This window comes from Gouania willdenowi, chromosome 17 (assembly GCF_900634775.1).
Source record: "Gouania willdenowi chromosome 17, fGouWil2.1, whole genome shotgun sequence".
NCBI lineage: Eukaryota > Metazoa > Chordata > Actinopteri > Blenniiformes > Gobiesocidae > Gouania > Gouania willdenowi.
The window spans coordinates 24,916,068-24,930,684 of record NC_041060.1 but is presented as its reverse complement, the minus strand read 5'-3'; the positions used below and the strand labels follow the sequence as shown (position 1 = coordinate 24,930,684).

The following is a 14,617-nucleotide window of genomic DNA, read 5'->3' as shown; positions in this document are numbered from 1 at the left end:
CTAATGGATACATGCTGAGGGATGCAGGCAAACGGAGACTGACCCCCAATTTCCACTTGATGTAGCTCCGCTGCGTTACGTCTCCGCCGCGCCACCGGAGCTGCGTGTCTGCTCCTTCCCAGCTCCGACAGTCCGGTGCCCTCCTATTTCTGGCGGACACTGGAGCACGACGCATCAATCGATCAGCACAGAGCAAATGAAGCTAAACAGGAAATTAAGCACGTATTCCGCAATAAATTATCAGGTTACTTTTCAAAATAAAACATTTAAGATTATATTTCAGGTAACTACATCACCAAATTGTAATAATGTGTAAAAACAAAATCACATTCACTATATTGATTCCTCTCATACTGTAACTGCACTGTAAACTGCAGCAACTTTGATTTAGTTCATGTTTTACTGGTGCAGTTTTATCTCTTCTTTGTTGGCTGTTGCTAAAAAATGTGGCTGTGACAAATCCAGAGTCCAACATTCTTGTTCTCCTTCGTTAGGAACACTGACCTGTTTGTCTGTTTATTGTTGCGTTTAGAACACATACATTTAACTGCGTTCTCGCACGATGATATAAATATTGTGAGAACTGCTCTGTCTTGTGACGTCACAGTCGTCCAACCGGAGTGCACCGTGGCGCACTCAAAACGCAACCGGTGGGGATTACCGGACAGCGGAGCTGAAACCGGATCGGTGCCGTGGCGCAGCGGAGACGTATCCAGGGGAAACCCCCAGTAACAGACAGAGACTAATGGACAAACAGACTGTGACTTAAAGAGACCACCAGAGACACATTTACTGACCTAACTACACACAATGGCCCTCATTTATCACCCGTTCAGATCTGAGTGTACAATGTGCATTTGACCAAGTTCATGCATGTGTGTGTGGATTTGTAGTGCAGCACAGCAAAATCTGACAAGACTGAAAATAAAGTATTAAACGAGTCTCAGCTATCATTAAAGCATAAGCAAACACACATTAAGAACAGATCAAAACTGATTGATAAAACAAATTAAACTAAATGAAATGAATTTAAAAAATGTCACACTGTGACTGATACCACTTTTTTGGTTTTCCTTTCATGGAATACCGTACAAGCCCGCTAGTAAACTTTGCTACTGTTCGAGCAGGAGCACATAGGGTTCATCCAGTACGCATATACATACATCTGTCTTGGAGAATGAGGTCCTATTTCCTCCATACAGCATATCTCTGGGGGTTTGTACGGAGAAAACAGAACCTCATTCATGCTTTTAAATGTAAATAGTTCCTTAAGCTTTTACAAATGCGCTGAAGTAATCAGTAATGTGATGAAGTTAGGGGAAATAGGCTGAAGGCATAATAAATACAGACGAGACAACATTTAGTCATTTTTATGGCTTTTCTTTAAAGCGTTTCGATCTTCAATTTCTTTTAATGACATTTATTGCCTAAAGTGTGTAGACATCTGTTGTGAAGTTGCTCACAGTGCACACAGGGGGGCAGACATCACCTGCTCAGTAACTGATCTTCTTTTTGCTCCACCTCAGATGTGAGGATGCTGATTTTTATCTTAGAAAACCTTCATTTTATGTTTGACCTCAGTGGGTGGGGTCTCCAAAATAGGAGAGGCCATAACATGTTAATGATCACGTACGACCAAATGAGGATAAATGAGGGCCAAGGTGCTTCAAAAAACTGTTCATTTAGTTCATGCAAAAACCAATACTTGCTTTTATTTCTGCATGTGTGTGTCTGTCCCTCTCTTAATGTCTGTCCCTCTGTGTGTCCTCTCAGATTGCAGGTCTGCTGGGTGTCCTGTGGTGTGTCAGCCTGCTCTCCTGTCTGTTCAGCAACAGTATCCGGGTTCCCATGCAGGCTAACCCTCTAGCTCTGTACGGACTCTTCCTCCTATTCCTCATCAACCCCTTCAAGACCTGCTATTACAAGTCACGCTTCTGGCTCCTCAAGCTACTGGTACGTGTCTGTCACCGCCTGTGTTGTTATTGTCTGTGTGTGTGTCTCTGAACTCCTCCTTCTCCTACTCTAGTTCCGGGTGGTGACGGCGCCATTCCATCGTGTTGGCTTTGCAGACTTCTGGCTGGCGGACCAGTTGAACTCCCTGGTGGTGGTTCTGATGGATCTGGAGTACCTGATCTGTTTCTACAGCTTTGAGCTGGACTGGAAGAAGCACGACGGACTCATCAGTAAAGGTCAGTCTGCTCCATGCGTTGGCGAGCGATGCCATCTCACGCCGCTAACTGTGTTTGGTTCTTCTCAGGGAGAGACGTGTGTAACTCCTACTCCTACGGCGTCCGGGCCGTCATCAAGTGTCTGCCTGCTTGGTTTCGCTTCGTTCAGTGCCTCAGACGTTACCGCGACACAAAGAGAGCCTTTCCTCACCTGGTGAATGCGGGAAAATACTCCACCTCCTTCTTTGTGGTCACATTCTCTGCTCTGTACAGCACACACAGAGGTAAGACGTGTCAGGAACCAGCCCAACAAGGCAGTGTGTAACAGACAAGTGTCATATACATCATTATTATTTTATATAATCATTATTCAATAAATTAATGACTTTATAATGATCAGTAGGTGGCAAACAAAGCATTGCTGGCAACCAGCAATGCTTTGTTTATTGTAAAAGCTCATAATGAATAACTGAAGCATGAAATACCAAATGCAGCTACAACTTTCTTACTGTCATCACGTACGTCAACAACCTTCCTTCATTAGTGTCAGATTTACCAAAGTGAACCAGTAAAAACCAGTATAAAGACTGGAGAATTAAAAAAAGGAGGAAGAATCTTTCACTGTGGGTTATTATTTTTGTGCTGGAACATGATGAGCAGGCAATAGCTTAACTGGTGTTTTGGTGAACCTGGTGTCCATTTCAATGAATGAAAATAACCATCTAACACTCAGACCCAATCACCAGGTAACATGAGGCACTACTCGAATTAAACACTGCTTAACTTTCGTGTTGTTTGATCCTTATTGTCTACGCTTGATCTCTTTTGGTCATTCATTTTACACATGATTAGTGTGTTTTATGTACTTTTAGTCTATTTAGTTGTCCACATACTTGTGTAAATATACATCTCCTATTTAAATTTAGTGGACTGACACTAGATTACCGTATTTTAATTACAAAATGAGAATATAACAAAACGTAAATGTTGCTTTAAAAAAAAAAAAGGGATTCACTTATAACTTATAAATAACTAAATTCAGTTTATTTTACTTAATACTTTAACAGAAAAGTGTGGGTAAAAATTCCCATTAGTCAGTAAATGAGCCCCATTGCTAATGGTTGCAGAATAATCCAGGCTCACAAAGAGCGTTTGGATCTTTTTAAATGCTTTATCATTATTTTAACAAATGCTCCTTCCTCAAGCTCTATATGTGTGTGACGACTCAATGGCAACGTTTACATGTGAGCTTTAATTCCTCTTCAAAGCGGAATAAAAGTTAATTCCTCTTTAACCTGACCTTGTAAACACTTAATTCCTAATGCTAATTTAATTCTGAATTCAACTTAATTCCGAATTAGGTAGCTGGTTTATTCCGTTTTTTAATTCCGACAACACTTCATTCCACTTTAAGTTGATTCCGGTTGTTCTGCGCATGTGCATCTTGCAACGATGACGCGCTGGGTGACGACATAATCCAACATGGCGGCCCGGAATAGAGCCGACACCATTTAATAAGAGCCTTAAAAGACATGGATATAATGAACACGGGATGGACGGAGGCATAAACATGCGGACATTAACATGGACACATGGATTTATCACACACATGGTGATCAGCAAACTGAACAGGTTGTTAGAGCTACTATCTTTGCCAGGACGCAACTATTTATTCCTGGTTACTGTTTTCCACAGGTTTACTGAGCTTTATTTACCGGTGATTAGTTCATATCTCTCTTAAAAAACATCATGTAACCGTGGCCAATGAGTTCTTATCAGGTGTTGTACCGTGTGTGTTCCTCAGACGAAGCCCCGGCTGAAGCTCAGATCTTCCTGTACCTGTACATCGCCTGTCTGATCGTCAGCTCATGCTACACACTGGTGTGGGACCTGAAGATGGACTGGGGTCTGTTCGACCGCAACGCTGGGGAGAACACATTCCTGAGGGAGGAGATCGTCTACCCCCAAAAGGTAGGCATGTGTGTGTCTCTGAACTACATCGACCCATGTGATTACAAAGGTCAGCGAGCTAAATCAATGCAAGACTCTTTAGTTTAGTGGAATAATGAAAAACTTGATTTAATCAAGATGGAGTCACATATAGGGGTGAAACGATACACTTTTATGCTGTGAAACGACAGACGATAATGGGCTTATTTTTGGAAAGGAAAAAATACCACAAAACAATTAACAGTTGGAAAAATGACTGTTTTTATTTTACTTTGACTCAATAAATACTTAGATACTTACTCTGGAGATGACCTTTTCAACTCAAAAGGATTATAAAAAAAAAATAAAAAAAACAATCTTGTGTGTACTGGATTGCATTTAACAAGTATAATCGCCATACCAGTCGTGCACTGGACGATACATCTTGTGACGTATAATCATAATTTTTTGTCAAACGATATATCGTCCCACCTTTAGTCATCGTACAGCCTTTTCTGGGCTTCCTTAACTATGAAATAACAACCTTAAATGTATGACATGTTTTAAACTAATCCTGAGCTTATCCAAGGGTTGAGAATCATGTCACAGGTTCCAGGGTTAGGTTTGCCGACCATAAACACGTAACCTGTATTAAGCAGGTAAAGACCAGTGCTAGTCAGTCCTATTCATTTTGAGTCACAATAAGTCTGAGGGTCTCATTAAAATGATTGGCTTCATTTGAGTCACTTGAGTCATTCCCCCATCTTCCCTGTTTTTACCCGAGCCCAATAATCGGGTCGTCGTCCTGATCGCTGCAGTTGTTCGTGGTTTTATGTGAATCTCAATGACTCGATTCATCCGAATGCTTAAAGCCACAAAGTTAATGATGATATTTTTTTTGACTTTACATAGTGTGTCCTTGCTGTAAATATCTGCATCATATTTGTATACAAATTTGTATATTTGTTTTGTTATTAGTAGTATTATCTATCTTTATTTTTTACTACTGTAATGTGTATCTGATCCTTATTTTTAACAGTCTTTTACTTAATTATACACTTATTTAACGTTGATTCTTTTCGTCTTTAACGTTTATTCTTTTATTTGTGATATTTTCTTTAGTGGCTGTAATAAAAGTAGTTTCCCCCTGGGATAAATAAGGAATTCTGATTCTAATCAGCAGCCTCTCAGAGGATCTATGAGTCCTAATTTAGTACAAATATTTGCTTTTTATCACAATTAGTTTTAGGGATGTAACGATTAATCGTAAGGCAGTTAAAAATCGATTCATAGGTATCACGATTGACAGCGATACTGTGACAATTGAATCGCAGTACTTTTTTTAAACAGCAGAGGCCGCTATCCGGCAGTGTTGGGCGCCGAGCGGAATCTGCTACTACTTTCTTTCTGCCAGCCTTCTACTCTTAAATATGTTCATAAATTATTCCTTACCCCTTTAGCACCGAAAGAATATCTGTAAAAGTCACGTTTTTCTATTAGCTCTGTCTGCTAGCATAGCATCTCTTCTTCACTGCAAGATATCTGCATGCCAACCGACCACTGGGTTACCAGTGCCCTCTCCTGGTCCAAACAAATATCTGACGTAAATACAATACAATGACTGTTTTTTTTTTTTAAAGTCCAATTTTTAAGGTACAAAATACATTTTCAGTTGCACTTTTAAAAAGAAAAGGAACTATTATGCAGTTTTGCATTGTTTACTATAGAACCAGAATTTAAATTAATAGGCTTCTTCTTCATTTGTATTATTCCTTTATTTATTTCATTCAAGATTTATTTTTAGTTAAATTGCATTGTTTTGAATAGTTTATCAAGGGATTCTTTTGACAATGAAAAATAAAAGGAAAATAATACAGTATTTTATAGTTTTTTTTTCCCCAAAAAAATAAAGGAATATTTTTCAGTCATCATTTGACTACAGTCCCATTTTGTAAAATAAATCGTGAGCGAATCGTATCGTGAATCGAATCGTATCGGGAGTTGAGTGAATCGTTACATCCCTAGTTAGTTTATTAAACCACCGGCTACATGACACGCTGTGTCTCATGTTCTTCCTTCTCCTGGTTGTGTCTCTTTTCTGTGTTTCAGCCTTATTGTAGCTGTTCATAAACAGTTTGTTAATAAAACCTTTATTGAGTCATTTTATAGTCAAGTTGAATTAAATCCAAGCAGGCCTCAGGTTTCTGATGTTGCATGTGATTTCTCTTTGTCTCCAGGCCTATTACTACAGTGCCATAGTGGAGGATGTGCTGCTGCGGTTCTCCTGGGTTCTCACAGTTTCTCTCACCACTCTCACTGACTTTCCTCACATGTCTGATATACTGGGCACTATTTTGGCTCCATTAGAGGTCTTCAGGTAATGTGCACTGGGAAAAAGGAAACTATAAAGCATTACATTATTATATCAAGTCCCTTTAGGCTGTTTCTAATCCTTAAAACCAGTTTTGGCTCCCTTTTAGTTTGATATTTGTCCTTGTAGAGACGTTTTTGGTCCTTTTTTTTGTATGGTTTTATTAAACTAACTACCATAAACCCAATAACTCCCACCATAAAGGTTGTGCTTAACTGGTGACACAGTGTGTCTCAAGCTCGGGCATTGGATTGCTGTCTTTTATCAGTTTTATTCACACATGCTATGCTAACTAAAACTAGCACAGCAACCAACATAAAATAAATACATCTTCAACATTAACAATTACCTAGGACAGTGTTTCCCAACCTTTTTAGTCCAATGTACCCCTTTATTTTGTTAATTTGTGTCAGAAGGCTCGTCTGAAAGCTTCACTCATATTTTGCTGATGTTTTGACCATTTTAGGTGTTGATCTTCACCTTTTTTATGTTTTTTAAAGAGTTGTGCCACAGTGTGCTAGATAAGGAAAATGTCTGTGAGCAAGCGGAAATTTTAGAAATTTAGAAAAATAAATTGACAATTGTTTCTGTGTACCCCCTGAGGTGTGTTGAAGTACCCCTAAGGGTACACGTACCCCTGGTTGGGAACCACTGACCTAGGACAGCAATAATATATAGTATATAATGGTATAAAATATATTAATACTTAAACATAATAAAAGGTTTTTCTGAATTTATTTTTTATGTTTATATGCATCATTTGGCTTTGTTTTGGTGGGACCTTCTGATTAGAAGTGATAAACAAAAACCTTGGAGTAAGAACTCTCCGGTTCCCTGTTTTAGGCGTTTTGTGTGGAACTTCTTTCGTCTGGAGAACGAGCACCTGAACAACTGTGGTGAGTTCAGAGCGGTCAGAGACATCAGCGTGGCTCCACTGAACGCTGACGACCAGACGCTGCTGGAACAGATGATGGACCAGGAGGACGGAGTCAGGAACCGTCAGGGGAAGAAGAGCTGGAAGAGGAGCTACAGCATGAGTCTGCGCCGGCCGCGCCTCGCTTCTCAGTCAGTATTTACCCACATACACGATAAGAAAAACTGCAACTCTTATAGGAAAAAAAATTAGGAGAGTCTGGATACAACTTTTTCACTACCGATACGATACCAATAATGCCTCCTTGTGTGTTAGCTGATACCGATTTAAATCCGATACGATATCAGTATGAATCATACTTATTTTTATTAATGTATTTTATTGTATCGCTGCTATTTATTCCATTTAAAGTTGTTTTCATTCTCTGTGTATATACGGTGAATATTATCTATATATTATAATAGAGATTTTAGATGCAGGCCAATATGATACAATATTATTAGCTTTTGCTTATATCAGACCAGTATCCGATTGGGACTATATATATATATACTGTATATATGGGACTATAACGACATTTTTCTGGCCACTGTGTTTACAAAACGGCTGAAAAGTACAGTGTTACATCAGCTTGCATCAAAATTTGCTTCACAAAGAAAGACTGAAAGATGAATTAATATGGAGGTTATGAAGGTTGTGTGTGTGTAGAAATGTGCAACGCTGCAGGTTCTCCATTCTCTTCATTACTCTCTCTCTCTCGTTTGTTTTCAGGTCTAAAACTCGTGACACCAAAGTTTTAATCGAGGACACAGACGATGACTCCTGACATCAGGCCACGCCGCTCGCCTGGGTTCAGAATTTATTCAAAGGAGGAGCCTCCACCTCCTAACCAGGGATCACCCAGAGAGACGGCGTTAAACCACACACAGACGTTACTGTAACTCATCAAACTGTGGCTGAGATGGACCCATGTCTGTCTGCAGCTAGTGAAGAAGAAGAAGAAGAACGATGAAGGTCTGGACCTCAAAGTGAACTTTTCCTGCTTCTACATCAGAAATCACTCGCCGTCGGATCTTCACAGAGCTGCCTAACTGCACCTGTATGCTGTTACATTAGTGCCACAACTCAATGCAAAGAAAGATAGAATTTGCGCCAAAAAATGTTTTTACTTCTGCAGATTTAAAAAAAAAAAAAAAACATGAAAGAGCAAAGACAAAATCTACTCACTTGCACAGATTTAGTTCACGCTTGCACAAAATGTGTCTTACACCAGATTTCCACTGGATGCGTTACGGTTGTGGAACATCGCCGTGCTCCGCCATCTGTCAATACTCACCGGCTCTGTCTATGATGCGCACTGTTGCAGCTCCGCTGGACAGCGGTAATCGCCAGGACTCACGAGATACAGTGAATTCACACGTAACCGCACAATAAAGCGTGTTGTAGTGTCTATAAAGAGAACCACAAAACCATATAAACAGTTGGTTGTCCTTCATGAGTCATAGAAGGAAATCGGTCCCAGTAGGTCTCCCGCTTTGGTGGAGATTATTGTGATTCAACCATGAATAAGTGCAATATTTATAAGTGAAATACGATCCACTGCTGCCCTGTCCAGTTGTAGCCCCAGCTATTGCCCAAAGAAAGCTGGAGATAGGCACGATCAGACCCCCACCACTCTGAAACCGAACGGGTCAGAAAATGGATGGATGGAAATACGATTCGCCTTGATTTATTTTGAAAATTAATCGGATGTTCATGTTTCCAGTAAAAATAGAAGCTCTGCGTATCTGTGGCTTAGGGCGCCGGACTCGTTCTGTAGGCGTGACGCAGCATATCCACAGGCAGTGGAAACTCACACATTGACAAGAACGTTGCGCATCCAGTGGAAATTGAGGCTCATTTAGCGCATTTTTTTAAAATCTGGCTTACGCAAAATATTTCCATAGAAAAAAAAAAAAAGCGTGTTCCAAAATAAAATTTTTGCTCGATATAAGACAAATTCTGTGCCAGCTGATACAGACTTTTACTTGCTAACGCACACATTTCTTCTTTGCATCAGTGGTTTGGCTCACGCAAACTTTGTCTCCACTCACGTTGATTTCATCGTTGCCCCTGTAGACTTTGTATAAACTCACGCAAAAATTAGTTTCTGTTTGTGCAAAATTCTGAAAGTTTGCACAAACAAAGACAAATCTTTGCACGAGTTGAACAATTTCTGTGCAGAAAAAAAATCTAATCCTGAGATTTAATGACATACACATTCCTCACGCTTTAGAAACCGCACACGCCGACGCACTTTGAAGGACACGTGTTAGTAGAAGTTTGTAAATACAAACGGACCAAATGAACGGACCAAATGAACGGACCAAGGACTTCTGAAGGACGCTTCACTCAGCGGTGATGAAGGATGAAATGAAAACTTTAGAGACTTCAAATGGTCTTGTCTATGGACTAATGTTTCCTCCATCTTTATTTTTTGCACACAGGGATTTTTAAACTCTCTGAGAGCTAAAGCTAGCATCTTTCTGTTACTTTTATGAAACGCAGGCTTTAAATGTGTCACGAATCAGCTTTTACACGTTGACCCAGCGCTACTGGGATCAGACTTTCCTTGTAGAGACGGTTTCTTCCTTGGGTTTTCGTCTCGTTCGTGTCCTACGGGGACCAGCGTCACATTGTCGGCGAAAAAAGTTTGAGACGCAGAACAACGCACACATTTCTTTCATTTAGAACACATTCCTGCTGCTGTGTGAAGAACGTCAGCTGATTGGACCATGTGACCTAACTCAGGCTGACCAGTGCATCTATTCCATGTAAACTATGCTGAGTACCTCAAACATGGTGGATTAAAGATATTTATGGATCAGAAACGTCTGCAGCGACCAACCCCAGCTCTACGTCTCATTGGTCACTTCCATCACTGGTTGTCTTGGTGATGGGAGATGTCTGAACTCCTGAACGCTTTTACACTCAAAAAACATTATATATTGTTCTATTCAAATTTTCCTTTACTGTTTTTTATTCAATTTTGAGGATTTTTTTCCCCAAATCTCAAGTCTGAAATTTTCAGTCTCTCGTTTTCACAAAACTAAATCAATCGGCAATTTTCAAATGTTTTCCTTCACCTCTGCGCTCCAAGGTTTGTAAAAACCGTGGTTCCAATCACAAAAGTTTTAATTTAACCCTATTAAGGTACGACTTTAAATCTCAAATTTATGGCACAGATGGTGAACAATGAGTGGAAGCTATGTTTTCCTCAACTATTAATCAAACTTTGGTCTTATATGGCTCTAAATGTGTACATGCATACATTTATAACTGTTTTTTATGATGGAACAATGTGTATTTATTTAGCTCTAACACTAACAACGCCAACATTTCAGTTTGTGCTGGTGGCCACAGAGTTTTCACACGTAACAGCACAAAACCTTTCTTTAATTAAACATAATGTCTTCATTTATTATCATTTGCACAGGAAATCTTTTTTTTTTTAATCACCTGCAAGAGATGAACAAAAACACTCCCAATTTAATCAGGCCCTGAATAAAAACACAGACACTAGTGACCAATAATAGATCATGTGCCATATTTTATTTATTTAGAATAAAATCATTCCCATTCAAAATTAGTTTACATTTATGAAATCTCCCAATATGCCAGTGGGTTTATCTCATTTGAGATGAGGGGTTTTAGTTGTGGGCTTGTTTGTACTGGACTATACAGTACACTGACCACTTGAGTGTTGTTCTGTTAAATGTGAGCGAATAAAGCTGTGCAACTGTACTTTTACTCACAGGACACTTTTCAAACATTCATGCTTTTCCCACAAATACGAAAAGAGAGTTCCTGCAAGTCTACTGTGTTGTGTCTGCCTAACATGGACCATACCATTTTATAACAGATGCGGGGGCGGTAATAAACTTCTACTGTGTTCAACTCATGTAGCTTGATCATTAGTTAAAAAAAAAATCTAAGTACAGTTTATATAACTGATTTATTTGGGGGCTTGTATTTCCTCATTTTTGAAATGAGGCGTGTCTGGACTCAGTCCCTTCTGGGATTTGATTGATTGATATTTATTTGTTCTTGGCTGTCATCCAGCATATGCAATTCAATACAAAGAATGATGATTCATTTAAACAACCAAACGTCAAAAATTTACTGGAAAAAAAACCCTACAAAATATTCTTGCTGTATTCTATGACCTGCACAGACAACCAAACACATTATGCTTTGAATCATTTTGTTGATGGTAAGGATGTAACGATTCACTCAACTCCCGATACGATTCGATTCATGATACTGGGTTCACGATACGATTCTCTCACGATTTATTTTACAAAATGGGACTGTAGACAAATGATGACTGAAAAATATTCCTTTATTTTTTGGGGGAAAAATACTGTACTATTTTTCATTGTCAAAAGAATACCTTCATAAACTATTCAAAACAATGCCATTTAACTAAAAAGAAATCTTGAATAAAATAAATAAAGGAATAATACAAATTAAGTCTAATAATTAAAATTCTGGTTCTATTGTAAACAATGCAAAACTGCATAATAGTTATTTTTCTTTTTAAAAGTGCAACTGAAAATGTATTTTGTACCTTAACAATTGGACTTTAAAAAAAAAAAAGTCATTGCATTGTATTTACGTCAGATATGTTTGGACCAGGAGAGGGCGCTGGTAACCCAGTGGTCAGTTGGCATGCAGATATTATAGCAGTGAAGAAGAGATACTATGCTAGCAGACCGAGCTAATAGAAAAACGTGACTTTTACAAATGTTCACGTAATATTACAGATATTCTTTCGGTGCTAAAGGGGTAAGGAATCATTTATGAATATGTTTAAGAGTAGAAGGCGGCCAGAAAGAAAGTAGTAGCAGATTCCGCCCGCCACACTTCTGGACAAGAGAGGGATAAATATATAGCACCTGTTTACATGCTGTTTAAAAGAAGTACTGCAATTCAATTTTTACAGTGTCGATGTGAACCGTGATACCTATGAATCGATTTTTAACTGCTTTACGAATAATCGTTGCATCCCTAGTCGATGGTGATTGTCTAAACTTCTATCTCTCAAATGGCACCAAAGATCTGGTGGTGTTAGGTTTGTACTTGCGATCATGTTATCTTATGACTTCTTTATTAGATGGTGGTGATGTTTTGCTAGTGTTGCAGTTTGAATGCTGGTCATGTTATCCTTGGATGGCTGACGGTTTCGTCATGTTGGGGTTGGATTGTCTATGACTCCTGTTTGCAGAGCGAGGTCAGAGGTCTTCAGAGTTTATTTTCTTCACCTTGAAGGAAAAACCAAAGCTCTTAGTTTACAACCCCTGGCAAAAAAAATATGAAATCACCAGACTTGGACACATTTATTTTATTCAGTTGTTTCATTTTGTAGAAAATAAGTAGATCACAGACATGCCACAAAACTGAAGTCATTTAAAATGGCAACATTCTGGCTTCAAGAAAAACTAAAAGAAATCAAGAAAAACAATTGTGGTAGTCAATAACAATTGCTTTCTTGGATAAAGCGGTGATGGAATCATCCTGTAAGTTTCCATTTCCAAAACTAACACCTTCATCACATTAAATCTGCTCATTAGTTTGCAGTTAAAAAGGAGTGCTCACACCTTGGAGAGCTGTTGCACAAAGCAGATTGACATGAATCATGGCTATGACACGAGAGATGTCAGTTGAAACAAAGGAGAGAATTATCAAACTTATTAAAGAAGGTAAATCATCAGCAAAGGATGTTGGTTGTTCACAGTCAGCTGTGTCTAAAATCTGGACCAAGTACAAACAACATGTGAAGGTTGTAAAAGCCAAGCGGACTGGTAGACCAAGGAAGACATCAAAGCCTCAAGACAGAAAACTTCAAGCAATATGTCTTGAAAACAGAAAATGCACAGCAACACAAATGGGTGGAACTGGAGTCAACGTCTGTGACCAAATTGTAAGAAACCGCCTAAAGCGAATGGAATTCACATTTAGAAAACCTAAACGTAAGCCATCATTAACACTTAAACAGAAATAAACAAGATTATAATGGGCTAAGGAAAAGCAATCATGGACTGTGGATGACTGGATGAAAGTCATACTCAGTGATGAATCACAAATTATCCATTGGGCAAGGTGATGATGCTGGAACTTTAAGGAGATTTATGAAGAAAACATGTACATTTCCACAGTCATTGATGATATGGGACTGCATGTCAGGTAAAGGCACTGGGAAGATGGCAGTCATTAATCTTCAATAAATGCACAAGTTTATATTGACATTTTGGACACTTTACTTATTCCCTCAATTGAAATTATGTTGGGGGATGATGACATCATTTATCAAGATGATAATGCATCTTGCCATAAAGCAAAAACTGTGAAAACTTTCCTTGAAGAAAGACACATAGGGTCAATGTCATGACCTGCAAATAGTCCAGATCTCAATCGAATTGAAAATCTGTGGTGGAAATTGAAGAAAATGGTCGATGACAAGGCTCCATCCTCCAAAGCTGAGCTGGCAACAGCAATCAGAGAAAGTTGGAGCCAGACTGATGAAGAATACTGTGTCCATGCCTCAGCAGCAGTAATAAAAAACAGTGCACTAAAAAAGAGAATAAAAGAATAGAAACAACTTACCAGAGTTTACCTTTGTCTGCTTTTGTGATTCTGACGGTCATTGTTAGTTATTGTATTGTTAAGAAAAAAGGTCCACACAACTGAGTGGTTAGCTCCCAATTTCAGTTTTAATTTACCTTTTTTCTTAGCATCTTTGGACCTTTTGATCCAGCACACTGCCTCAAAAAAAAGGGAAGTGCGTGTTTTTTGATTGTGCTACGTAGTTATTGTATTGTGACATGAGCCTTCACTGTCCTTATTATATTAAGTTGTTGGTAGCCTACACAGTCATTATGGTATCCCACATCACCCTCCACTGGATATATAATCAGCTGCAATAAACTCATTTTAGAATGCTAGTAATACTTCGATTATTTTAGTGAAAGTAACTCAAAAGTAGTGTTACGCATTACAATTCAGAGACAGTAATTTTGTAATGTAACTAATTACTTTTAAAAGACAGTAACTGCTAATATGTAATGTATTAAATTTTGAAAGTAACTTGCTCAACACTGGTGACCATCTGTTTTTGAAACGCTGACTCTCAGTGGAAATGTGTAGATGTTTGTGGCACCCCACGAGAATCTAAAGGTGAACTTTATGAGGATAAAGTATACTTGCAGTGAAATAGTTTGAATTGTGTTTTATACA

General features: G+C 38.7%; 1 protein-coding gene across 1 annotated transcript in view; it reads left to right on the top strand.

The window, feature by feature from the left end:
* Positions 1-11,278, top strand: part of LOC114478714 (xenotropic and polytropic retrovirus receptor 1 homolog) — a 40,468-nt gene extending 29,190 nt beyond the window's left edge. Inside the window, exons 10-16 of the mRNA XM_028471885.1 lie at positions 1,774-1,953; positions 2,027-2,189; positions 2,258-2,452; positions 3,973-4,139; positions 6,335-6,474; positions 7,312-7,533; positions 8,114-11,278. Coding sequence (XP_028327686.1) covers positions 1,774-1,953; positions 2,027-2,189; positions 2,258-2,452; positions 3,973-4,139; positions 6,335-6,474; positions 7,312-7,533; positions 8,114-8,168 — 1,122 coding nt within the window. The 3' untranslated portion in view covers positions 8,169-11,278. The remainder of the gene's footprint in view (positions 1-1,773; positions 1,954-2,026; positions 2,190-2,257; positions 2,453-3,972; positions 4,140-6,334; positions 6,475-7,311; positions 7,534-8,113) is intronic.
* Positions 11,279-14,617: the final 3,339 nt, after the last annotated feature.